Source organism: Aulonocara stuartgranti (assembly GCF_965226115.1).
Source record: "Aulonocara stuartgranti genome assembly, chromosome: 18".
In the NCBI taxonomy this organism is placed as follows: Eukaryota; Metazoa; Chordata; class Actinopteri; order Cichliformes; family Cichlidae; genus Aulonocara; species Aulonocara stuartgranti.
Window position 1 is genome coordinate 36594017 of NC_138954.1, and position 26282 is coordinate 36620298.

Consider the following 26282-nt stretch of genomic DNA (forward strand, 5'->3'; position numbering starts at 1 on the left):
CGCAGTCTGATGCGTGATGTGTGAAGGGTCGGGGCTGTGAGGATTATGGCAGTGGTGACTTTTCCCAGGAGAAGCTGGGACCCTGTTTACTAGAAGGTTTTAAAATTTCTGTACTTTTAGGTGACAGGAGACATGTGGCCTGGTCAAAACACAGAGAGATGCACTCTAAAAGATCTTTAAACATAGTAAACATACCTTGTGTGCCACAGACTGCTCCCAAACACGAGGGGACAAGTAATACCTCTAAAACACTTAAGTTGGCTTTATTAAACATTAGATCTCTAGCTGGGAAAACATTTTTAATTAATGATTTAATCACTGAGCACAGCCTTGATTTTATGTTTTTAACTGAAACTTGGTTGGACCAAAGTAACAGTGGAGCTGTTCTCATCGAGACGACCCCTCCTAACTACAGTTTTATCAGTGAGGTCAGGGCGAGCAGGAGAGGAGGAGGGGTTGCTGTCTTATTTAATGAATCATTTCAATGTAAGCAGCTATCTCCTGGAAGTTTTCAGTCTTTTGAATATGTGGCTTTACAGCTGAAGGCCCCATCCAAAGTTGTGTTTCTTAATGTTTACAGGCCTCCCAAATACTGCACAGACTTTTTTAATGACCTCAGTGAACTGCTGTCTGTGATCTGTGTTGATTTTGACTGTGTAATTATTGCTGGGGATTTTAACATTCATGTGGACAACCCTCAGGACAAAGGGACTAAAGACCTGAGTAACACTCTGGGCAACTTTGGGCTGACTCAGCATGTAACAGAGGCCACACATAATAGAGGACACACTCTTGACCTACTGATCTCCAAAGGCCTGAGCATTTCAAAGGTTACTGTGTCTGATGTGGGCCTGTCTGATCATTACTGTGTTTTCTTTGAAAGTAAAATCTCAGCCCACATAAATATATCAACAACAGTGATCACAAAACGGTGTATAACTGAACACAGTAGTGCAATTTTTAACCAGGTCTTCCCATTAACACCCGACCTGTCCAGAGGGTCAGTCAATGAGCTCGTCAATAGCTTCAATGCTAACATGTTAAATGTAATGGACACTATTGCTCCCATTAAGGTGAAGGTTATCTCTGGAAGGAAAAAGTCTCCCTGGAGAAACTCCACACTGGTGAAAAATGAAAAAAGAGAGTGTAGGAAAGCTGAGCGCAGATGGAGAAAAACAAACCTCCAGGTTCATTATGACATTTATAAAGAGAAACTTCACAATTATAATTTACAACTGAGGAGTGCAAGAAGGTCCTACTTCTCTGACATCATCACTAAAAACAGCCATAATGCTCGGGTCTTATTTTCTACAGTTGACAGGCTAACAAACCCTCCTGTGCCAGCGGCAGCTGAACTTCATTCAACCATGGCCTGCAATGACTTTGCCAAATTCTTCACAGACAAAATCCAAAAAATTAGACAAGCAATTGGTACATCAACAGCAGATCCAGGATATGTACTGTGTCCACCAAAAAACTGTTTAAACACCATGAAACAGTTTCAACCTATTAACAGCAAAGACCTGGAGGACATCTTAGGTCAACTGAACTCCTCCTCCTGCTGTTTAGATGTCCTGCCAACAAGTTTTTTCAAAAAGGTCTCAAAGACTTTAGAGTCAGACCTGTTACAGATCGTCAACTTTTCTTTATTATCAGGTGTGTTTCCAGAATCACTAAAAACTGCTGTAATCAAACCTATACTGAAAAAGGACAATCTTGACAAGACACAAATGAACAACTACAGGCCGATCTCAAATCTCCCGTTTTTAAGTAAGATCATTGAAAAAGCAGTTTCTCAACAGCTCAGTTACTTCTTAAAACAGAATAATTGCTACGATGCCTTCCAGTCAGGTTTTAGACAGAACCACAGCACTGAAACCGCTCTGACCAAAGTGTTTAATGACATATGTCTGAATACAGACAGTGGAAAAATGTCAGTCCTAGTTTTACTGGATCTCAGTGCAGCATTTGATACAGTTGACCACAACATATTACTCAAACGACTGGAGAACTGGACAGGTCTTTCAGGAACTGTACTAAACTGGTTCAAAACATACTTAGAAAACAGGAAATACTTTGTATCAATAGGTAACTTCACATCTGAGCAGACAAGTATCACATGTGGAGTTCCCCAAGGTTCCATCTTGGGACCCCTTCTGTTTAACATCTACATGCTCCCACTGGCACAGATTATAAAGAACAACAAAATAAACTATCACAGCTATGCAGATGACACACAAATATATATCACAATGTCACCAGGAGACCGAGGCCCTGTACAGGCTCTTGGTAAATGCATTGAGGAAATTAATGACTGGTTGTGCCACAATTTTCTCCAGCTAAACAAAAACAAAACTGAGGTAATAGTCTTTGGCGCCAAAGAAAAACGATTACAGGTCACCAGAGAACTTCAATCTATACATCTAAAAACCACAAACCAGGCGAGAAATTTGGGTGTAGTGATGGATGCAGACCTAAACTTAGAAAAACACATTAAGACAATAACAAAGTCAGCTTACTATCACCTCAAGAATATTTCAAGGATAAAAGATCTGATGTCTCAACAGGACCTGGAAAAACTAGTCCATGCATTCATCTTTAGTAGGCTTGATTACTGTAACAGCATCTTTACAGGTCTACCTAAAAAATCAGTCAGACAACTACAGCTCATTCAGAACTCTGCTGCTCGAGTCCTCACTAAGACCAAAAAAGTGGACCACATCAGTCCAGCTCTGAGGTCTTTACACTGGCTGCCTGTCCGTCAGAGGATAGACTTTAAAGTCCTGATGCTGGTCTATAAAGCTCTGAATGGTTTAGGACCAAAATACATCAGTGACCTCCTGACCCAGTATGAACCTTCCAGATCCCTCAGGTCATCTGGATCCGGTCTTTTATCAGTTCCCAGAGTCAGAACCAGACACGGAGAAGCTGCATTCAGCTTTTATGCTCCTTATATCTGGAACAAACTCCCAGAAAGCCTCAGATCAGCTGAAACACTCAGTTTATTTAAATCCAGGTTGAAGACTCACCTGTTCTCAGCTGCATTTGAATAAAGCACCAAATCCACACTTTAAGCTTACATTTCAAAACTTACATTTAACTACTGATTTTATCTACTGCTCTGATTTAATCTGTTTTGATTTTATATACTGTTTTGTTTGTTTGTTTGTTAATTAGTTAGTTAGTTTATTTGCTTGTTTTAATCAATTTTAAATCATGCTTTTTATTTGTTCTTGTTTCTAATGTCTCTGTAAAGCACTTTGAATCACCTTGTTGTTGAATTGTGCTATACAAATAAACTTGCCTTGCCTTGCCTTTCCTATGGTGATTTTTAAGCGAAAGACTTTGCCTAAAGAGAAGTTTCCAGGAATCATCATTAAGGCAAATGAAAAGGGCTGGATGGATGAGGAAATGATGAAAGAGTGGCTGAGGGAGGCGTATGTAAGGAGACCAGGTGGTTTTTTCCACGCATCACAATCGCTCTTAATCTGTGACTCTATGCGTGCCCATCTCACAGCCGATGTGAAAAAACAAGTGAAGCAAATGAACTGTGAGCTTGCTGTCATTCCGGGAGGCCTGACAAAGGAACTCCAACCGCTGGACATCGGTGTGAACCGCCCGTTCAAAGTAAGGCTGCGAGCGGCCTGGGAGCAATGGATGACCGATGGAGACCAGTTTCCCCAAGAGTGGAAGGCAGCGCCGGGCGAGTTATGCCACAATTTGCGAATGGATTGTAGATGCTTGGGCTAACATGTCTGCTGGCACTGTTGTTCGAGCTTTCGCAAAAGCCGGCATCATTTCCGAGGAGCCGCACGGCACGGAAAGTGACTCTGACAGTGAAGAAAGTGAACCTGGCATGTTTGATGGAGATTTAGCGCAGCTGTTCAATTCAGACACAGAGGATGAGGACTTCGATGGGTTTGATTGATGATAAAAATGTGAGTACCAAACTTTGTTTTGCTCCTGCTTTATTTTTAAATACGCACACTTGTATGCTTGTGTGTTGTTGATGATGACGATTACTGGTAATAAAAATGTGAGTAAGGTACCGAACTCAGGTTTGCTCCCGCTTTATTTTTAAATACGCATACGGTACTTGTATGCGCCCTATAATCCAGTGCGCCTTATGTGTGTGTTAAATACAGTAATGGCACACATAACTGAGACTGCGCCTTTTAGTACAGTGCGTCTTATGGTCGTGAAAATACGGTAGTCCGAGCCAACAGATGCACTACTGTAGCGCAAATTGTCAAAAAGTTGCTGGTTCTTGATGTGTACCGTAAACCTACGGTATTTAAGGTTTGACTCTCATCATCCACTGGAGCATAAACTGGGTGTCATCAGGACGCTACAACACAGAGCGAACACCATCCCCACTGACACAGCAGCCAGGGAGGCAGAAGAACATCAAGAAGGCCCTGAGTAAATGTGGTTACCCCAGCTGGACTTTTGTCAAAGCTGGGAAGGCTCCAAAAGAAAGCTTCAGCTGATCCAGGAGAGAAAGACAACCGCTGCCTAAGAGAAAACCTGTAGTGATCCCGTACATGTTAGGAATATTGGAACAGCAGAGACACATTTTCTCTAAATACCGCGTCTCTGTGGCTTTTAAACCCCAAAACACTCTGTGCCAAAAATGGGTCCACCCCAAGGATCGGGTCCCCCGACACAAACAGAGTAACATAGTGTACGCTGTTAAGTGTAGGAGGACTGCCAGGATTTATACATCGGGGAAACCAAACAACCTCTGGCTACAACACAGCAGAGCCACCTCGTCAGGCCAGGACTCTGCAGTCTGTTCACACCTACAGGCCAGTGGACACTCTTTCAATGATGAGGATATAACATCCTGGACAGGGAGGAACGCTGGTTTGAGGGCGGAGTCAAGGAGGCCGTTTACGTGAAAAGGGAAAGACCATCTCTGAATGGAGGGGGGGCCTAAGGGTACATCTGTCACCATCTTACAATGCTGTGATTGCAGCCATTCCCCAACTCTCTGTGACTGGGACTCATGAACATTGATCAGAGATACATTGTGCAAATGTCCTGTTTATAAGGGCGGGGAAACCTGCAGTCAGCTGAGACTGAAGAAGTCACTTGGATGAGTGGCGAAACATTTCTCGTACTGAAAACTCTATGTCCAGATGAACAGAATCAACTTTTTTGGGTTGGTAGAAGGTGGCCAGATAGGTCACGTTTTCTTTTACATCACATTGCTGGGTATATGTGTGTCATTTACCTGGGGAACCACTGGCTCCTGGATACACAATGGGAACAAAGCAAGCTGGAGGAGGCAGTGTGGCGCTTTGGGCAATGTTCTGCTAGGAAACCTTGGGTCATGTTACATTAAGATGTACCACCTGATGGCAGCAGGTTAAGATGTCCTGCCACAAAGCAAAAAGGGTTCAGGAATGGTTTGAGGAACACAACACTGAGTTTGATGTGTTGGCTTGGCCGTAGCAAATACCCCATGTGGAATCATCTCCAGACATTTAGTTACTTAATGTATGAAGAAATAGGTTTCACATTTCAGTGAACTTAACCGCACTTTAGGACTGTGTATAAAAATGTATCCAATTCCTCAGCGTTTAATGCAACATTTTTGTTTAAATCTTTAACTTAAAAATTGACACCTCCATATTTATAATAACAGAAGATTAGATACACATCAATTAGATTAGATAGTACATCTAATCTGGGGGTTGTGTACAATTAGATAGTACACAACCACCACCTGGAAAAAAAGGAAAAAAACAGCATCCCAAAAAATATTAATGTAACTACAGTTTTCTGCTGTTGTATTATTTCCCATTTTAACAATTGCTACACATGCCAGTACACTGATCAACTTCAAACCCTAAACTTACCAAAATCACAAAGTTGGCTTCTGTTTTTATTGACCTGCACGAATGTTTTTGATTTAACACCATTCCTTTAAACATTTGATGTTTATTATGATTAGATTCTGACATCTCATATCTGAAGCAAATGTTCGGTTCGGGTCACTGAAACTTATTGGTTATAGACTGGAAACACAGCATTCATTGAAAATCAACCAATGTTTACTGCATGAGAAGAAAGATTACTAAGATAAGATGGTATTTTCATTATCCCATATTTGGAAAATTCCTTTGTTAAGGCACTTTAAATATTACTAATAATAATTGTAAGTAAGTAAGTAATAATAATAATAATACTAATACTACTAATAATAATAAAAATAATAATAAGCGGATACATTTATCAATTCAATGGAGTTCAATTCAGTTGTATTTATATGCGCCAAATCACCACAGCAGTTGTCTCAAGAGGCCCAAGGCCTTATACAACACGCTCATATACTCACCTGTCCATAACTGTACATTGGGATGCTGTGAATAATTGTGCATCATCCCTGACAGGTGACTGACTTGCAGAAGTGGCATTCTTGCCTCAGTATAATATAGCTCTTTATATTGTACTATTGCTAAATGTAAGTTAGATGATGCTAAGATAACTTTTCTATTCCCCTTTGTTCATTAGTACTGCTGTAATATTGATGTAATATGAACATAATTAATGTAAAATAATGGAAATATTATTGATGTTATATTGACCCACATTATTATTGTTGGGTGTTTATCTAACAAAGCACTTTGAAGTGACTACTGTTGTTATTCAGTCCCTGTGACCCTGATAACAATAAGCAGAAGAGAATCGATGAAGTGAATTTAATTAATTTTGGAAGTCGCTATTTAATGAAATTCATGTATACATTTTACATCTAGAATTTGCATTGGCAGTGGCATGGTGGTTAGTACTGCCACTTCACCTTCCTCTGTGGGATCTGCATGTACTGCCCGTGTTTGTGTGGGTTCTCTCTGGCTTCCTCCCACAGTCCAAAGACATACAGTTGTAGGGTCAGCTTATTTGGTGAATCTAAACTGCCCATAGGTGTGAATGTGATTGTGAATGGTTGTCTGTCTCTCTGTGTTATTCACAGCTTTAGTGAAGGTTACAAATGATCTTCTTATGGCCTCTGACAGTGGACTCATCTCTGTGCTTGTCCTGCTAGACCTCAGTGCAGCGTTCGATACTGTCGACCATAATATCCTATTAGAGCGATTAGAACATGCTGTAGGTATTACAGGTACTGTGCTGCAGTGGTTTGTATCATATCTATCTAATAGACTCCAGTTTGTGCATGTAAATGGAGAGTCCTCTTCACACACTGAGGTTAATTATGGAGTTCCACAGGGTTCAGTGCTAGGACCAATTCTGTTTACATTATACATGCTTCCCTTAGGCAGCATCATTAGAAGACATAGCATACATTTACACTGCTATGCTGATGACACCCAGCTCTATCTGTCCATGAAGCCAGATAACACACACCAATGAGTTAAACTGCAGGAATGTCTTAAAGACATAAAGACCTGGATGGCCGCTAACTTTCTGCTTCTTAATTCAGATCAAACTGAGGTTATTGTACTCGGCCCTGAAAAGCTTAGAAATATGGTATCTAAGCAGATTCTTACTCTGGATGGCATTACCTTGGCCTCCAGTAATGCTGTGAGGAACCTTGGAGTCATTTTTGACCAGGACATGTCCTTCAACACACATATTAAACAAATATGTAAGACTGCGTTCTTCCATTTGCACACTATTGCATTGAGGCGAGTGTTGTTGTGATTTGGGGCTGTATAAATAAAATTGAACTGAGCTGAATCGTGTTAGCCGTGTGACATAATCATCTGTCCTGCCCTGGTGCTTATTTCATGACGTGCAGTTATGTAAATATGGAAATCAACAGTCACCCTCATTCTTGCTCCCTCACACACACCGACATACTGGTGAGCAAAGTTGGATCCATTCATGACAGAAATCAAATATGTCCGTCCTGTTTCTCGCTGAAACTATTATTAATTTTGCAGTGACCCTGCTTTAACTCGCTGACTGATACAACATCTGCCAGTTTGAATCAATATTCATGGGTTTGTTTTTCAGAGTTCATGTCTGGCCTGCAAGGTCATCATTCTGATCTGCAAAACTCTTTTAGCAGAATGTGACTATAGCCTTTTTACAGCTCTGTTGCAGGTGTGCTCTTAGCCATGAGACACAATACTCATGAACTTTGACCAGCTTACCAAAACACAATAATGTCATAGTTATGGAGAATCCAGGACCCAAGATGCAGACTCTAAAGCACATTTACATAAACGAAAACATTTATTTATATGAGGCAGCGATTCCAGAGAGCTGAGATAAAGCAGAGATGATGATCCAAACTGGAACACGCAGGCTGACAAACAACACAACAAAGAACTGAGGAAAACTAAGGGTTTAAGTGTCTGTGAAGGTTCTCAGTCATCCAGGTCATCGTAGTCAAAGGAGCTTGCCAAGAAAAGCGTCTGGACTTCTTTAAGTTAAAGAAGTCCAGACGCTTTTCTTGGCAAGCTCCTTTGACTAAGGGTTTAAGCGGACATAATATCATGGAAAACCTGATAAACAGAAACTCTAATAAATAGCAGACTATGCAGAAAATATAACAATGAACAATGCTGCACTATGACTGCGTGGGTTGAAGACCCTGGATTTTTGCAAATAAAGCCTTCTGCAGGACAGTCCAGAGTTTTGCTGCACAAAGTATATACAGGGAATAACCTTTCACAGTAGCTCAGACTTCATCTGTGCAACAACTGTTGGTTAGCAGCTGTCAACATCTGCTTGCCTCTCACAGAAGCTTGAGCAGCAGGATGTGACGGTTTATGAAAACATCAGATCCTCCTGATACTGAAAATGATTTCTTTAATCTGTCAAATGAATATAGTTTCTAATTAGGGCTGGGCGATATGGCCTAAAATTCATATCGCGATATAATTTGAAGCATGTGCAGTAACGATATATATCACGATATATTCTTTTCTTCTGTATAGCGTGTTTTCCACACTAAAAATCCTTTAATTTTCTCAAAAATCGAGAGTGTACCTTATGTATGAATTCTGATTGTGCTTACTGACGTTGAACCGATTTTGGCTGCAGAAATCTGTTAAAAATGTTTTAGTACAACTTTGGTAAGCAGCACTGCTTGATGGATTGTCAGAGCATTACGGCTGCCGTAGTGAGGAGCTTCACGGAGTAATCTGGGTCCAAAACTCCGTCCCCTTCAGGTCCCAAAGTCAAACGAACACTGAGAGTTAAAAACGGTCTAAATTCTTTCATCTTTAATTAAATCATCAGCGTTTCTGCTTTATCGGGTGTAACAATTACGTTTAACATCCAGGCATCCATGAAAACAGATTTATTAAATTTAACGGAGTTAGAAGTTAACAGGAAGTTAGCTCGCTAGTTTCCACCTAAACATTTCATACCATGTTCTGACTGAGATTTTTGAAGCTATTTCAAACGTACAGCTCTGCTACCACTTCCAACATAAATGAAGACAGAAAACTAAACAGCAGTGACATTTGTAGGGTTACTGAAGTTTGGCTAGCTGGTATATAATGTTGTGCTACGTGATTGCTAGTGACACAGCTATGTTAGCATAACATTAGCACAGTGAAGCAGGAGGATGAACGCCAACTTTTTTTCCACTCGATAAAAGTTAACGTGAGGGATTCTGGTGGTCAGGGACAAATGCAATCGCATAGCAGGATGCTGTACACGGGCCAAACTTCAGTCAGGAGAACAACTGAGATTATTCATCCACAATACGAGGTTAGTTATTAATATACTGCAACAACATGGGAACAGAGCAGCTGCGAGAGAATCCAACATTAATGAATCAATGTTACGGAAGTGGAGGAAGCGCAGTTTTTGCCATATTTCAAAAGTGCTTCATCTCTTTGCTATGACTGTCGCCCGCAATAATTTGCAGATGATTATGGTTGTAGCCGCTGCGATGCTTTCGACCAAAACATGCGCAGCTTGATGACATCATCAACATGTGCTATCGCGATAGAGCGGTATAGTCAAAATCTCTATCGTTGGCCAAATTTATATCATTTCTATCGTATATTGTTTATATTGCCCACCCCTATTTCTAATACACTACTGAAGCCATATTTATTGAGCATGTCCTGATCGTAGCATAGAAATGTAGTCAGTACATGTGCTCCTGCGCACATTCAAAATAGCATTGTTTCTTCTTCAGTTTCTGAGGACAGCCTGCACGGTCATTAGTGGTGTAGTGGCGCTCTGCTGTAATCCATGCCCCTGGACACTGCCTGTCTAGATTTGAACCAGCAGACTTTTGGATTATTGGTAGACCTCACTGACCTTTGTCAGCTGAACTTTAGGTTTAAAACATATTAAATCCGCAACATGGAGTTATATTCCCTGTATAGTGAATTCCCTTGCAGTCTCTGCCCCCACATCAGCAGCTGGAGACAGCATTATGATGATTACTTAATCAGACACCTCTGTGTGTGTGTGTGTGTGTGTGTGTGTGTGTGTTTTGAGAGGATTACACAGCAGCTTTAGGCATCATGTGTTTTACCAAAGATGAGTTATAAATGGAGCCATGATGCTGTTGCACTCGGTTCTAGCGTTCCATTTTCTCCTGTTCTGCTCTTTGTAGTTAAATTCTAATGAAAAATACAATTATCCTCCTGGTTCTACTGCGTTCTGTCAGATGAGTGCTGTGCCAGCAGTGTTATATAAGACAATATTCTAAACTTGGGCAAAGCACCAAAATCGTGACAGATAAGCGTGCATACAGAAGCCAAGCTGAGCCAGAGCCTCGCGCATACACCGCGTTCACAGGCTACACGGTGTGCATCCACACAGCTGCAAACCCACGAGGAAGACGCTGTTCGGCTTTATTATTCAATGTTGTTGATTGGTTTATTTACCTACCAACAGCTTCCAGCACAGCAGCCAAAACGAGATCATCTCCAGTCGGCCGCGGCGCGCGCATTCCTCTCCACCGCTCCCCAACGGCAGCGCGAGCAGCCAGGCGGCCACTCTCTGGCGCGAGGAGGGACGCATACAAGCTGGCGGCTGCCGCGAGCGTACGTGTATGTGGTGGAGAGAGATAGAGAGAACGAGAGCAGCGGGGGAGAGAGAGGCAGGCTGTATCGACCTGAGCTAGTGTGTGAATTAGAGCAGAAGAGATCGATTTTTATTGGCAGACTCTTGCACATCTCTCTCTCTTTTTACTGTACGCCTGGTTCCGACCCCCCTCCCCATCTGCGCCCGCTGCATCCGCCGTTCACGCCCCCCAGGCTTCAACACTGTAAAAGATAGCTATCTTAGCAAGTAGGCTAGGCCTGTGGGGGATGTACAGTTAATATCTACTGTTAGCATCACGGACATAATCTTTGTTTGTATATGTTAACTGTTATTTGAATTGCTTTAGACTGCGAATTCATAATTTACTGTTTTAATGGATTTTTATCTAATTACTTAATTTATTTAATTTTATGTAGGTAATTACATTATAACTATAAATACTGCCACATATTATATTCAGGTCTGTGACGTCATTAAACACTTTCCTTATGCCTTTGAGGACAGGTAGTTTCAGGTCATGCAAAAACAACTTTAATTTGCACATTTATGGTCATTAGAGTTAGAAAGCAAGATAAACTAGGCTACTCTCTGTCATGGTCCCTGGGTCTATGTGTTAACAGACCTCTCTGCACTGAATCATATCTGTTATTAACCTCTGTCTCTCTTCCACAGCATGTCTTTGTCCTGTCTTCCTTCTCTCTCCCCAACCAATCACAACAGATGGCCCCGCCCCTCCCTGAGCCTGGTTCTGTCTGAGGTTTCTTCCTGTTAAAAGGCAGTTTTTCCTTCCCACTGTTGCCAAAGTGCTGCTCATAGGGGGTCATATGATTGTTGGGCTTTTCTCTGTATGTATTATTGTAGGGTCAACCTTACAATATAAAGCACCTTGAGGCGACTGTTGTTGTCATTTGGTGCTGTATAAATAAAAGTGAATTGAATTGAATTAAATTGGGTCTTGGACCCAGACTCTTGCAGAGTGTGCAAGAGTGCAGAGTTTCCTGTTTGTTTGTTTTTTCCATATTTATTTACATTTTCAGTTTTTGGTTTCTCATCTGGTTCTGTTCGGTTGGTTGTATTTTATTCCCTGAGTCCCTGTGTATTGCTTCCCTTGTTTTTCCATCTCTGTTTTCCTTTTGTGTGAAGTCATTCATTATTTACCTTGTTCTGCCGTCTCTCACATTTTACTTTGGTAAGCATTTCTCTCTGTGTCATGTGCTGACTTGTACTTCCTCATTTCATTTGGTCTGGTGTCTGCAGCTGTTTCCCAACTGTTCCCCCTCCCATCATTATCTTATGCATACATTTTCTCAATTTCCATTTGTCCTTTGTTGAGTTGTCCCACATAGCTGTGCTCTCCCTAGTTTCCCCAGGAATTGCTTTCTTCAGTTATTCCTTAAGGCCTTTGGATGTTTTCTCTTTTTGGACTGTGAGTTACTTTTGTCAGTTTGGCAGTAAGCACCTCTGTATACTGCATTATGCTTTTGGGTGGGTAAGCCGCCACCACACTTCACACAGCTAAATCTGACACTCCCATTGGCTCCATGTTGTTAATCACAAGGTGTTAGCCAGTAAGCATGGGTTACAACCAGATCCTCTCCTCATTTGTCACATCCAGTTCCAAACACCAAAATGGTGCTGGCATAAACGCTCAGCGCTAGGCTTCATATCAGGACACCTTTGGGTGAGGGCACACTGGCTATGGCCGTCTTTTATTTACTGGTTTTGTGATAGAGGTTGATAAATGTTTAATAAGTAGTTTAAAATGTTGTTAGATAATGTTTGAATAAATTAATGTAATACTGTAACTTTTTTTGATATGATGTCACAACATCGCATTTGCTTCTTCTCATGTTTTATTTTATTGTCTTTCTCTTGTTCATTAAATAACTTGTAAATTACTTTGGTCAACTTTGTTGCTTTTAATTGTGCTATAGAAATATATTGTGACACTAACAATTATAGTAAAATAATAAAATAAAGGAAAAAAACAAATTGAAATAGATGTTGCAGTTTTCTGTCCCAATGTTGCAATTCCATCAGAAGTAATGGCTAAAATAAAATCCCACAGCAGGAACATTTTTAACACTCTTATATCGTCTGTGTTTGTTAGAGAGCAAGTTCGTGAACGAGGTGAGCTGAGGTAAGTTCAATTCAATTCAATTTTCCACGGAAGAGGTGCCTGAAAGCAAAGGCTCTGCCTCACATACTACTTTTAAATATCATAGGAACGATAGGGAAGAGAGCATTCTCAGACTGAAGTGCTCTGTTGGGGTGATATGGTACTATGGTGCATACCTCATCCCCGGCTCCTGTCAGGATTGGGCTGGTAAACGCCAGATCGCTGGTGAACAAATCTTTTATTCTGAATGAGTTATTCACCTCCTGGAACCTGGACTTCATGTGTATCACAGAGACTTGGCTTAACTCTGGTGAGTCCAGTATTTTATCCAAACTTTTACCAGCGGATTGTTCCTATTTTAACACACCAAGGACATCAGGGAGAGGAGGAGGTAAACAGTGTTTTTTACAGCCCTCGTCTTCCAGCTTTGAGCTCACGTGTTTTGAAGTCAGTCGCTCTAACTCTGTGCTCTTTGCTGTTATTTATCGTCCCCCTAAATACAATAAGAATTTCATTAATGACTTTTCAGAATTTCTAGCTGGGATTATGCCCAACTATGATCATGTTCTTATTGTGGGAGATTTTAATATCCATGTCTGCTGTCCTGACAAACCTCTGGTGAAGGAGTTTTTAAGCCTCATTGACTCTTTTAATCTGGTCCAGCCCGTACCTGGTCCCACACATGAACACGGACACACACTAGACCTGGTCTTGTCACACAGTCTACCTGTGTCTAACGTGGAAGTGACTGACACTGCTTTCTCTGACCATATGGCTGTATTATTTGATGATGTGTTTTCGCGCACTACAGTTCAAACCAGCGCTCCTGTTCGCCGCTGTCAGATTATTAACCCTTCCACTGCTGCCCAGTTCTCAACTGCTTTTAACCAGCTGTCTATCCCTGCCGATCGTACTCCCTTGGACACAGAGGACCTCAGCTCCTGGTTTCAATCTTCTTGCCTAACCATTCTGGACTCTGTGGCACCATTAATAACCAGGCAGCCCAAGGCTAAAACGGACCCTTGGTTTAACGACGCCACTCGGGCTGTGAGGAGGGAGTGTCGTAGAGCTGAACGCAGATGGAAGAGGGACAAACTGCAGGTGTCTCTTCAAATCCTAAAGGACTGCTGGCGCCTCTATCAGGATACGGTCAAAGAGGCTAAAAGAAAATATTTTTCTAAGATCATTTCCTCCAACAGTCACAATCCACGTGTGTTATTTACAGTGTTGGTCAAGTTACTTGAAAAAAGTAATCAGTAACTAATTACTGATTACTTCCCCAAGAAAGTAATCCGTTACTTTACTGATTACTTATTTTCAAATGTAATTAATTACTTAGTTACTTTTTAAAAACACGATTTACAACCTGAATAGGTGATAAAGTGATAGATCTTTCAGCCCAATTCTACTTTTTCTGCATAATCCATCATACAAAATGTAATCAAATGGAAAAGTCTCTTTTTAAAACTTGTTTTATTAGTTTTAATCTTTTAATTTTATGCATCAAGCAAACATTTAATTATATGCAACATTCTCTGACTGGAAGAAATTAGTTTAACATTTAAACCTATTTTCTGCACATTCCAGCACATAAAATAAAATATTTTGTGTGTTTACACTCAGTCTTTCAAATAGATGCAAGTAAAACACAGCAGAAAATAAATAAAGTCAAAGACTCAGCGGTCCTGTTGCTCTATTTCCACCTGTAAAGCAGGAGTGGGGCAGGCGGAGGTTTACCCTGGTGCAGGTGTGCCGCGGTCAGTGGAAGAATCCGCGAGTTTCTCTCTGAGTTTCCCATTACGTCGTAGCTACTCGGTGCTTGTTGGAAGTTTAGGGGTTTTTTTCGCTGTAAAAAGAAGTTTTCTTCCCACGCACAGCGGACACTAATGTTTTTGTCACATTTTATGGAATCAAACTCAAAGTAAGGTCAGTACTTCCACGCTTTAAACGCTGCACGCTCATACTCTCTCTTCACTCGATATGTGATCCATTGTTGATCTGCACACAGCTGTTGTCACGAACGTCGCGCTCGCTTGCGTCACTGTCATGAGACATTCTCGCAAAAAAATCACGGTTTTAGTAACGCAGTAACGCAGCGTTCCTACGGGAAAGTAACGGTAATCTAATTACCGATTTTGCAATAGTAATCCCTTACTTTCCTCGTTACTTGAAAAAAGTAATCAGATTACAGTAACGCATTACAAGTAACCATCTCTGATTATTTAACTCTATTGACTTAAGTCTTAAATACTCCACAAAGTGGCTGCTTGGAGGCCTCTCATAAACTAATGATTTTATGTGTTTTTCATTGAGAAGGTTGCAGCCACGCGGGCTCTCCTGAGTCTGACCGCTCTGTCTTGATCCCTTGCTCTGCTGTTTTTAACCAGTTTGAGCCTGTGTCTCTTTCTTATTTAGAGGATGTGGTTGGCCACCTGAGGCCCTCTGGTTCCCCAAATGATCCTGTCCCACCACAATTTTTTAAGGAGATTTTTCCTAGCATAGGCCAGGCTGTTCTTACTGTTATAAACAGCAGTTTAATATCTGGTGTAGTCCCTGCTAATTTTAAGCATGCAGTAGTACAACCCCTGCTTAAGAAACCTGCCCTGGACCACACTGTGTTGGCTAACTACAGGCCTATCTCCATTTGTGGTACTGCTTTGAAATGGTTTAGGTCAGGGGTCCCCAATCCCAGTCCATGAGGGCCGGTGTCCCTGCAGGTTTTAGATGTGTCCTTGATCCATCACAGCTGATTTAAATGGATAAATGACCTCCTCAACATGTCCTGAAGTTCTCCAGAGGCCTGGTAATGAACTAATCATGTGATTCAGGTGTGTTGACCCAGGGTGAGATCTAAAACCTGCAGGGACACCAGCCCTCGTGGACTGGGATTGGGGACCCCTGGTTTAGGTCTTATCTTTCTGACAGAACTTTTAGTGTTAACTTTTTAGGGTATGAGTCCTCCTCTGCCGCCTTTCAGTCTGGGGTCCCGCAGGGCTCAATTTTAGGGCCTCTGCTTTTTTCATTATATTTACAGCCCCTGGGAACTATCCTCAAAGGCATGGAATATCCTTCCACTGCTATGCTGACGACTGTCAGATTGATCTGCCTCTGAAGCAGAAAGATGCCTTCTCTATTAAGCCACTTTTAGCATGTCTAGAAGATATTCAATCTTGGATGTCCCTAAACTTTCTAAGATGTAATTCAAGCAAAACTGAGATGATTGTGTTTGGTCCCAGTGGACCTTGTGAACCCTCCACTATTGACTTGGGACCAGAGATGGGCATAACGCGTTACTTGTAACGCGTTACTGTAATCCGATTACTTATTTTGAGTAACGAGGAAAGTAAGGGATCACTATTGCAATTAGATTACTGTTACTTTCCCGTAAGCACGCTGTGTTTTAACCGTGATTTTTTTGCGAGAGTGTCTCATGACAGTGACGTAAGCGAGCGCGACGTTCGTGACAACAGCTGTGTGCAGATCAACAGTGGATCATATATCGAGTGCGGGAGAGAGTATGAGCATGCAGCGCTTAAAGCGTGGAAGTACTGACCTTACTTTGAGTTTGATTCCATAAAAAGTGACAAAAACATTAGTGTCCATCGTGCGTGGGAAGAAAACTTTTTTACAGCGAAAAAAACCCCTCAACAAGCACCGAGTGCGCAACAACATAATGTGACATTCACAGAGAAACTGCCGTATCCTTCCACTGACCGCTGCGGCACACCTGCACCAGGGAAACCTACGCCTACGCCACTCCTGCTTTACAGGTGAAAATAGAGCGACAGGACTGCTGAGCCTGTGACTTTATTTATTTTCTGCTGTGTTTTACTTGCATCTATTTGAAAGACTGAGTGTAAACACAAAAAATATTTTATTTTATGTGCTGGAATGTGCAGAAAATAGGTTTAAATGTTAAACTAATTTATTCAACTCAGAGAATGTTGCATATAATTAAATGTTTGCTTGATGCATAAAGTTAAAAGATTAAAACTAATAAAACAAGTTTTAAAAAGAGACTTTTCCATTTGATTACATTTTATATGATGGATTATGCAGAAAAAGTAGAATTGGGCTGAAAGATCTATTGTTTTATTACCTATTCAGGGTTTTAAAAAGTAACTAAGTAACTAAGTAATTAATTACTTTTGAAAATAAGTAATTAGTAATGTAACGAGATTACTTTTTGGGGGAAGTAATCAGTAATTAGTTACTGATTACTTTTTTCAAGTAACTTGACCAACACTGCTTGGGACCCCTGGCAGAGTATTTTAAACCTGTTGTTTCTAACCTGGGTTTTAAGATGGACAGTGATTTTAAATTGGACACTCAAATTAGGGCTACTGTCAAGTCCAGTTTTTATCATTTAAGGCGTTTGTACCTGGAGGTACCCAGGTCCAAGAGAAAGCTCAGAGGGGATAGGGCCTTCTCTATTGCTGCTCCTAATCTGTGGAACAATCTTCCCCAGCACATTAGAGAGGCCCCTCACTGTCCACTTTTAAAACACGTCTTAAAACCCATTTTTACTCTTTGGCTTATTGTTTTAATCTAATTATCATTTTATACTATTTTATTATTGTTTTTGCTATTTGTGCTAATTTTATTATTTTAAATGTCATTTTAATTATCCTTTTTTTATCTTTATTTTATTTTATTTTTACTTTACTTTTAAACTTATTTAATGTATCATTTCTGGGATGTCAACTGTACAGCACTTTGTGTTCAGCTGGGACTTATTCTAAAAGCGCTATATAAATAAATTACTTGCTTGCTCGCTATGACATCTTGAAGTTAAGATGGGGCCTGATTATTTAAGACCTTGTATGTGAGGAGCAGGATTTTGAATTCAATTCTGGATTTAACAGGAAGCCAATGAAGGGAAGCCAAAACAGGGGAAATCTGCTCTCTCTTTCTAGTCCCTGTCAGGACTCTTGCTGCAGCATTTTGGATCAGCTGAAGGCTTTTCAGTGAGTTTTTAGGACTTCCTGATAATAATGAATTACAGTCGTCCAGCCTGGAAGTAATAAATGCATGAACTAGTTTTTCAGCGTCACTCTGAGACAGGATATTTCTAACTTTAGAGCTGTTGCGCAAATGGAAGAACGCAGTCTGACATATTTGTTTAATATGTATGTTGAAGGACATGTCCTGGTCAAAAATGACTCCAAGGTTCCTCACAGTGTTACTGGAGGCCAAGGTAATGCCATCCAGAGGAAGAATCTGCTTAGATACCATATTTCTAAGATTTTCAGGGCCGAGTACAATAACCTCAGTTTGATCTGAATTAAGAAGCAGAAAGTTAGCGGCCATCCAGGTCTTTATGTCTTTAAGACATTCCTGCAGTTTAACTCATTGGTGTGTGTTATCTGGCTTCATGGACAGATAGAGCTGGGTGTCATCTGCATAGCAGTGTAAATGTATGCTATGTCTTCTAATGATGCTGCCTAAGGGAAGCATGTATAATGTAAACAGAATTGGTCCTAGCACTGAACCCTGTGGAACTCCATAATTAACCTCAGTGTGTGAAGAGGACTCTCCATTTACATGCACAAACTGGAGTCTATTAGATAGATATGATAGAAACCACTGCAGCACAGTACCTGTAATACCTACAGCATGTTCTAATCGCTCTAATAGGATATTATGGTCGACAGTATCGAACGCTGCACTGAGGTCTAGCAGGACAAGCACAGAGATGAGTCCACTGTCAGAGGCCATAAGAAGATCATTTGTAACCTTCACTAAAGCTGTTTCTGTGCTGAGCTCTGAAACCTGACTGAAACTCTTCAAATAAACCTCTGCAGATGATCTGTTAGCTGTTTGACAACTACTCTTTCAAGGATGTTTGATATAAAGGAAGGTTGGAGATTGGCCTATAATTAGCTAAGACTGCTGGGTCTAGAGATGCTTTTTGAGTAAAGGTTTAACTACAGCCAGCTTGAAGGCCTGTGGTACATAGCTGATTATTAGAGATAGGTTGATCATATTTAAGATCGAAGCATTAATTAATGGCAGGACTTCTTTGAGCAGTTTTGTAGGAATAGGGTCTAAAAGACACGTTGATGGTTTGGAGGAAGTAATTATTGAAGTTATCTCAGAAAGATCAACTGAAGAAAAAGAGTCTAAATTATGATCTATTGAAATATTGAAAGTAGCCATACGTAATAATATAGATCTGTGGGATGTTATGAATATGTTTTTTTCTCCAATTGTTAAATTTTATTTGTGAAGAAGTTCATGAAGTCATTATTAGTTAACGTTAAAGGGAAGGTTGGCTCAACAGAGCTCTGACTGTTTGTCAGCCTGGCTACAGAGCTGTAAAAAAAAAAACTATGATTGTTCTTATGTTATTTACTTAGTGACGAATAGCAAGATGTTTGAACTTGCTCCTGCCCTCTGTCCAGCAGATCACATCTAAACAGACAACAGTAATGCACATGCACAACAATAACTGGGTCACCTTGGATAAAGAGCACAGCTGAAAGAGAACAATACAGACTGAAGGGGAAGAGAGGGAAACTAGGGGGAGAGAAAGAGAGGAATGGGTGGTCGCTTTGCTGCCATGACGGGGAGCAAAACTGAGATTTAACCTTCAGATACAAAATTATTGTTAAACTGCAACTGGAGTAGATGGTCAATGTAATGAATTCTGGGTTTAATCCGGCACTAATCTGCTTTTAATCCCTTATTGGAAGAAAAGATTTTGATGAAGTCTTTCAGGCAGATTTGGAAGTGATTTTATATCGAAGTATCTCTACAGGCTACAGCAGATGGTGACATTAACTGGACGTAGTCTAATTGGCATCCTTCCCAGTGAGGAGGATGAGCCAAGGGAGGATCAGCTATATCCTTCACCAGAATCTCAATATTGTTTCCTATTTAATCTGTAGGAAACGCCCACAATACTGAATTATTAACTAGGCTATAGGAGTGGATGTGAGCATATATGGTTGACTACGTCTTTGAGTTAGTCCTCTTATGCCTGGGAACCTGCCTAGGGGGTCGCAGGTGGGATAGACTCCAGCTCCCACACAACTCTAAATTGTTTGATTTGTGACTGAAATGGTGCAAAAGACGGGGCCATGTAATATTTGTTGGTTTTGTTTGTCTATTTCCTCTGTTCTGTCTCCATCTGCATCTTTGTCAGTATAAGTTTCTCTTTGAGTTACTTTTGTGATTTAATAGTTTTCTGTTGTTTCTGGTTTGCTTTCTTTTCCTTCTTATCCTGATTTTCTGTAATTTGTTAATTTCTTCCAACTGCGTCTCACTTCATATCTTTCTCCGTGTCTTTGTCGATATCTTTTGTTGTTTTACATTTGAATCTTTCATTTTAAATTGCTAACACACCAGAAAACACACAAGTCCCATTGGCTGAAATGTTTCAAGGCTTTATAAATAAAGTATTGTGGCGACACACTGGTGCCTGGACTTAATAATAATAATAAGAAGAAGCTCCATCACAAGTTAAAGCACTTATTGTGACTTGCTAAAATGACGTGTATGTGTTTAGCTCAGGAAGCTCAAACCCTGAACCAAACATGCCAACGATTTTCTGTTCTGACAAATATCTCTATAGCACCACCTCCAAAAATATATTGCCTACATCATTTCAACACAATTTCACAACCACAGATTATATTGGTTTTATATATTTAAAATGCTTATCATGTAGGTCTTTGTACTGTGTATGCTTTCATCTCTCTCACTTTAGGCCAGTCAGTTAATCCTGTGATGCTTATTCTGTTGTGCATCTCTGGACATTTCTTTTTAATTTATAACTGTTTGCGTATCACACAGTGGGCTATATCTCGCTTCAAAGCTTCTATTTGCATGTTGCATTTATGTGTAAGTTGTATGATATATAAATTATTAATAGTAATGAAACATTACTTGAGCTAAAAATGGACAAAAAATTGAGCTAAAAATACAACTTTTGATGTGTCTGTAATGGTTCATCTACCAATACAGAAGTGCCTAAAATGCAGTACCACTGAGGGTCGGTAGGTCTCGCCTATTCCCACTCACACTCCCACTGAAAAATTGTGACCTTATCTCATGAATTTCAATCTGATGTCAGTGCAGTCCTAAATCATGAGATTTGGGTGTCCCCCAGCAGTTCTATCCACTTGTGCAAATATGGTCTGTTCCTAAATTAAGGCCACCATGTGGTCAGAAGGATTGAAGAGGAACGCTGAAACTTTGTGTTGGGAAAGTTTCAGTGACTTACCATTATTCTAATTATTGAAGTTAATTCAGAAAAATCTTTAACAGAGAAGTTTTTAGTGGGAGGAACGTTTTATCACTCATCAGGTGACGTCTTCAGTCTCAGCTGACTGCAGGTTTCCAACCTTATAAACAGGACATTTGTACAATGACTGAAACCAGCACCACTGAATGAACAATGGGCTGGGAGGTCAGTTCATTGATTATTAATTAATATGCAAATGTCATGTCAAATGTCAATGTCATGGCCATTGATCAACAACCACTGATCAATGGCCATGAGTACCATTCACAGAGAGTTGGGGAATGGCTGCAATCACAGCATTGGAAGATGGTGACAGATGTACCCTTAGGCCCCTCCTCCATTCAGAGATGGTCTTTCCCTTTTCACGTAAACGGCCTCCTTGACTCCGCCCTCAAACCAGCGTTCCTCCCTGTCCAGGATGTTATATCCTCATCATTGAAAGAGTGTCCACTGGCCTGTAGGTGTAGATAGACTGCAGAGTCCTGGCCTGACGAGGTGGCTCTGCTGTGTTGTAGCCAGAGGTTGTTTGGTTTCCCCGATGTATAAATCCTGGCAATCCTCCTGCACTTAACAGCGTACACTATGATACTCTGTTTGTGTCGGGGGACCCGATCCTTGGGGTGGACCCGTTTGGCGCAGCATGTTTTGGTGTTTAAAAGCCACAGAGATGCGGTGTTTAGAGAAAATGCGTCTCAGCTGTTCTGATATTCCTGACACATATGGGATCACTACAGGTTTTCACTTAAGCAGCGGTTGTCCTTCTCTCCTGGATTGGATGGAGCTTTCTTGTTGACAAAAGTCCAGGTGGGATAACCACTTACTCAGGGCCTTCTTGATGTGATGTTCTTCTGCTTCTCTGGCCGCTGTGTCTGTGGGGATGGTGAAGACAGATGTAACATCGTACGAGACCATGGTTTCATCTGCCTCCATCATGACATCTCTCACTTTCTCAACAAAATCCAACGTGTTCTGGATGTGGTGTTCAGAGCTGCCTACCAGCCGTTGAGGATTGAAGACAGAAACTTAGAGATGTTATAGGGTGACCGAGTTGATCATACAGACAATCGGTCTTAAACCCTGTTTCTGTATCTTCGGTAAACCATACAGACTTGGTGTAGACTCCCCTGGGTACAGCCTGTGGTATGAGGTCCGGTTGGTAGCCTTGTCTTGTTCTAAGTGCTTCAGACAGTCTATCACCCTCTTGCTGTAGCCACTTCCTGGGTCTGGTTTCAGGGGCTCATAAGTATTTTTGTCACTAAGCAGTGACAAAATTTTCTCATGATAGTCTTTCTGGTTTAGCAAAACTGTGCACCTGCCCCTTGTCTGCTGGAAGGATGATAATGTTGTTGTCATTGTTAAGTGATGTGAGTGCCTTCCTCTCCTCCATGCTGATGTTGGATGCTGGGGGCTTTGCATTGCTGAGGCAGGCCCAAACTTTTGTCCGTAGTTGCTCTGCTTCCATGTCTGCATGTTGGTGTTTGAATTCCTGTTTCTGTGGCTGTGATAACTGATAACAGCATTCAGGTAGCTGTTCTGCACTGTATTGGCACAAATTATATCTGTAAATTTCGTAACAGTACTTTCAGAAAGACATCTACTGTGATGAAATCTATTCCCCACTGCATTTCTGTAAATAAATGCTATTAGTAAATGATCAGAGAAACAAGGGTTTTCAGGAAACACTGTTAAATGTTCAGTTTCTATGCCATATTTGAGAACAAGATCTAGAGTGTGATTAAATCTGTTAATAACAGATTAAATGTTGAGGCTGTCATTTTTAGCATCTACATGAATGGTAAAATCACCCAAGTCTGAGAAATCTCTGACTGAGGCCCAGGTGGACGATAGATATCAACAACAAAACAAAACAAAAACGTTTTTTGATATTTCCAGCTGGGGTGGAAATGCGAAGCATCAGGCTTTCAAATGAATTCAGACTCTGTCTGGGTCTTTGGTCGATTAATAACTTGGAGTGGAAGATTGCTGCCACACCGCCCCCTTCTGTCCTGTGAGGGTTCGAGGATTCTGACATTTATATAACTGTTGATTCATTTAAACTAACATAATCATCCTGCTGTAACCAGGTTTCTGTAAGGCAGACTAAATCGATTGTTGATCAGTTATTCATTCATGTGCTAACAGAGACTTAGAATAGAGATCCCTAGTGTTTAAAAATCCACTAATACATAATATAATAAAAACATCCAAGATTAAAAATACTGTATGAAAACTACAACAGTGGCTCCAGTGGACACATTTTTTTGTGTTTTACACTCAGTTTCACTTCAGCTCTTTGTAACTTTCCTCGGCTCCACAGCTGCACTGTCTGTGCTTCTAATTCTGTATATATTTTATTTTATGTTTATCTTTGTTTATTTTATTCTTCTTCCATCAGCTCTGTTCCATCAACTTCAGTTATCAATTAAACACAGACCTACAATACAAAATAATATTCAAATACTACTTTTTCTCTTACACTTACGGGACTTTTCAGCTTCACAACACTTGAGATGGAGTTCTTACTGAAAATAGAAAAATCCCTGGTCCCAACAAAGAATAATTTCAGCACCTGTTAGTTCACATTGTTGTCAGCATGCGATCAGGCTTTCAGAAAACTTTAAAGGCAGGCAGAAAATTGAAGAAGGGCTGATTCTTACCTGCTTTTCCTGCTGTTGGAGTGCTGATTGTGGTTGATAAGACTACTCTGAAACTGATAAATGATCTTATCTTTCTGCTTCTTTAACTCTTTCTGTCGCCCCTGATGTTATTCTGGTCTTTCCACGTTCACTCTAACCCCGAGTCTCTCGTTCTCTCGTCCATATATCTCACTGCCAGCAGGGTGCATTCTGAGTATGTGTGGGCAGCAGCCAATCAGAAAACAGCAGCCTTTGCGACACTGGTGGCACACACATGTTCAGCCTCACACTCTCATACTGACTCACTTTTTACAGGCTACATAGCAAACGATGCTCTCTCTGTCTCTGTCTCTCTTTCTCCAACAGAGAGAGAGGCACATCTGTCATCTGCTACTCTCATCCAGCCAGAGGATTTTTGTATGTTAAAACTTGATAATCTCCTGGCAACGCATGGTCCCTGCAACGCTGAGATTGAATGATTTTATGTTTAAAGTTTCCTTGCAGTCCTTGTGCTTCATGTAAGGCTTGAAAAAGCTGGTACTTACGTGCTGGTTTCTATGTAATGTTGGGTTAAGAATGTTATATAATCTCTGATGTCACGTCAAGCACATCAATGGAGGTTTTTTTCTGAATTCAGAATAGTAACAGAGAGTGTCAGCCAGGCCTCAGGATGGAACATGAAAATATCAGTGATATGAAATAAAACATTAAGCTGTCACCATGATGAAAGTGTCCTGAAGGAGTATTTAGTATAACCAACACACCGCAGGCCCTCTTCTGTGTTGTTCTCACAATATTAAGCATCTGAACTGGATCTTATGTTTGAACTGAAATCCTTTATTGTCATTGTACACAGTACAATGACAATAAAGACCGTGGCTCAGGGGGTTGGGAAGCGTATCTGTAACCCGAAGGTCGCTGGTTTGATCCCCGGGCTCTCTGTCCTGGTCGTTGTGTCCTTGGGCAAGACAGTTTTCCCTACCGCCTACTGTTGTTGGCCAGAGGGGCCGATGGTGCGATATGGCAGCCTCGCTTCTGTCAGTCTGCCCCAGGGCAGCTGTAGCTACAACCGTAGCTGCTTCCACCAGTGTGTGAATGTGAGAGTGAATGAATAGTGGCATTGTCAAGCGCTTTGGGTCCCTTGAAAAAGCGCTATATAAATCCAATCAATTATTATTACAACAACGAGATTTAAAGATAACTTCTCTTTAAATACAAACAGTAAAATAAGAAAGCAACTCTAAGTACTAATGTGTTTCAGTTCCATCAGAGATGCACCACTGATAGCCTGTTTACTCCAAAGGACATAGGAAATTTTTCCCAAAAGAATTTCACATTTCAGTTAATCTGACCACAGAACAGGTTTCTACTTTGCTTCAGTCCATTTTAATTTAGTTTTCTCGGGTGGATCGGTCGTAGGTCAGCAATGGCAGAAATGCCCTCAATAAAATGTTAAACTAGTCCATAAATGACATGGTGAAAGACCTTGATCAAAATTTAAGCAGAATACCAACTGATAAACTGTATGAACCTGTGGACACTTCTTGGTCCAGACGTGCAACTGCAGATGCTTGCTTCAGTTGGCCAAACAGTTCCTGGTGACACCAGCTTCTTCTGGTCCTTGTAAAAAAAATGGTTCTCAAATGCTGGGGAAGTTGTCTCAGCAAGGGAGATACCATGTAAGCCCATCCACTGTGGAATGGTTATTATTTCTCAGTCAAAACACCTGAGTTATATAAGCACACACATCCAGTACCCCAAACACAGTACCAAAGAAAATATCCAGTACACCAAACAAAGTCAGAACTAAATAAATAAAAAAGCCTTTGCATTATGTAAAAACATTTTCACTGTCCATTATGTAATTTACAATGTTTTGGTCTATTTGATTATTTTATAGATTACTCAGGTAGATTCTTTAATACGGGATGCAAAAACCTAAAAAAAAATAAAATAAAAGGTCATATTTCCAGGATATTTGAGTCGTTCTCCCTCCATTAGTTTGGATTTTATAATACATTTGAAATGTGAATCACAAGTGCAAGGATTCCTTTGGCTGTGCAACAACCAATGCTGCCACTAGATATAAAGCTCCTTGAGGAGACTGTTGTTGCAATTTGGCACTATGTAAATAAAATTGAATTGAACTAGATGACACCCATGAGTGCAAAGAGTAAAGCTCTCAGTAAAGAACCAAGTTTTGACACCGTGTGCCGAGCTGGTCCAGTCACTCTTCTCACATCGGGTAATCACAGAGAAAGTCTTACACTGTTCACCTTCACCCACCAGA

The 26282-nt window shown here is 40.8% G+C and overlaps 1 protein-coding gene across 8 annotated transcripts in view; it reads right to left on the reverse strand.

The window, feature by feature from the left end:
• LOC309693619 (uncharacterized protein) overlaps positions 1-24233 on the reverse strand; it is a 48957-nt gene extending 24724 nt beyond the window's left edge. For 2 of the 8 annotated variants that reach the window (XM_082513023.1, XM_082513024.1), the window contains exon 1: positions 10834-11247. In XM_082513023.1, the coding sequence (XP_082369149.1) occupies positions 10834-10965 (132 nt within the window). In that variant the 5' untranslated portion in view covers positions 10966-11247. Of the gene's footprint in view, positions 1-10829; positions 11253-24013 lie in introns of those variants that run through there. The other 6 variants (XM_082513026.1, XM_082513029.1, XM_082513025.1 and 3 more) reach the window with 6 other exon arrangements.
• Between the last annotated feature and the right edge of the window lie 2049 nt (positions 24234-26282).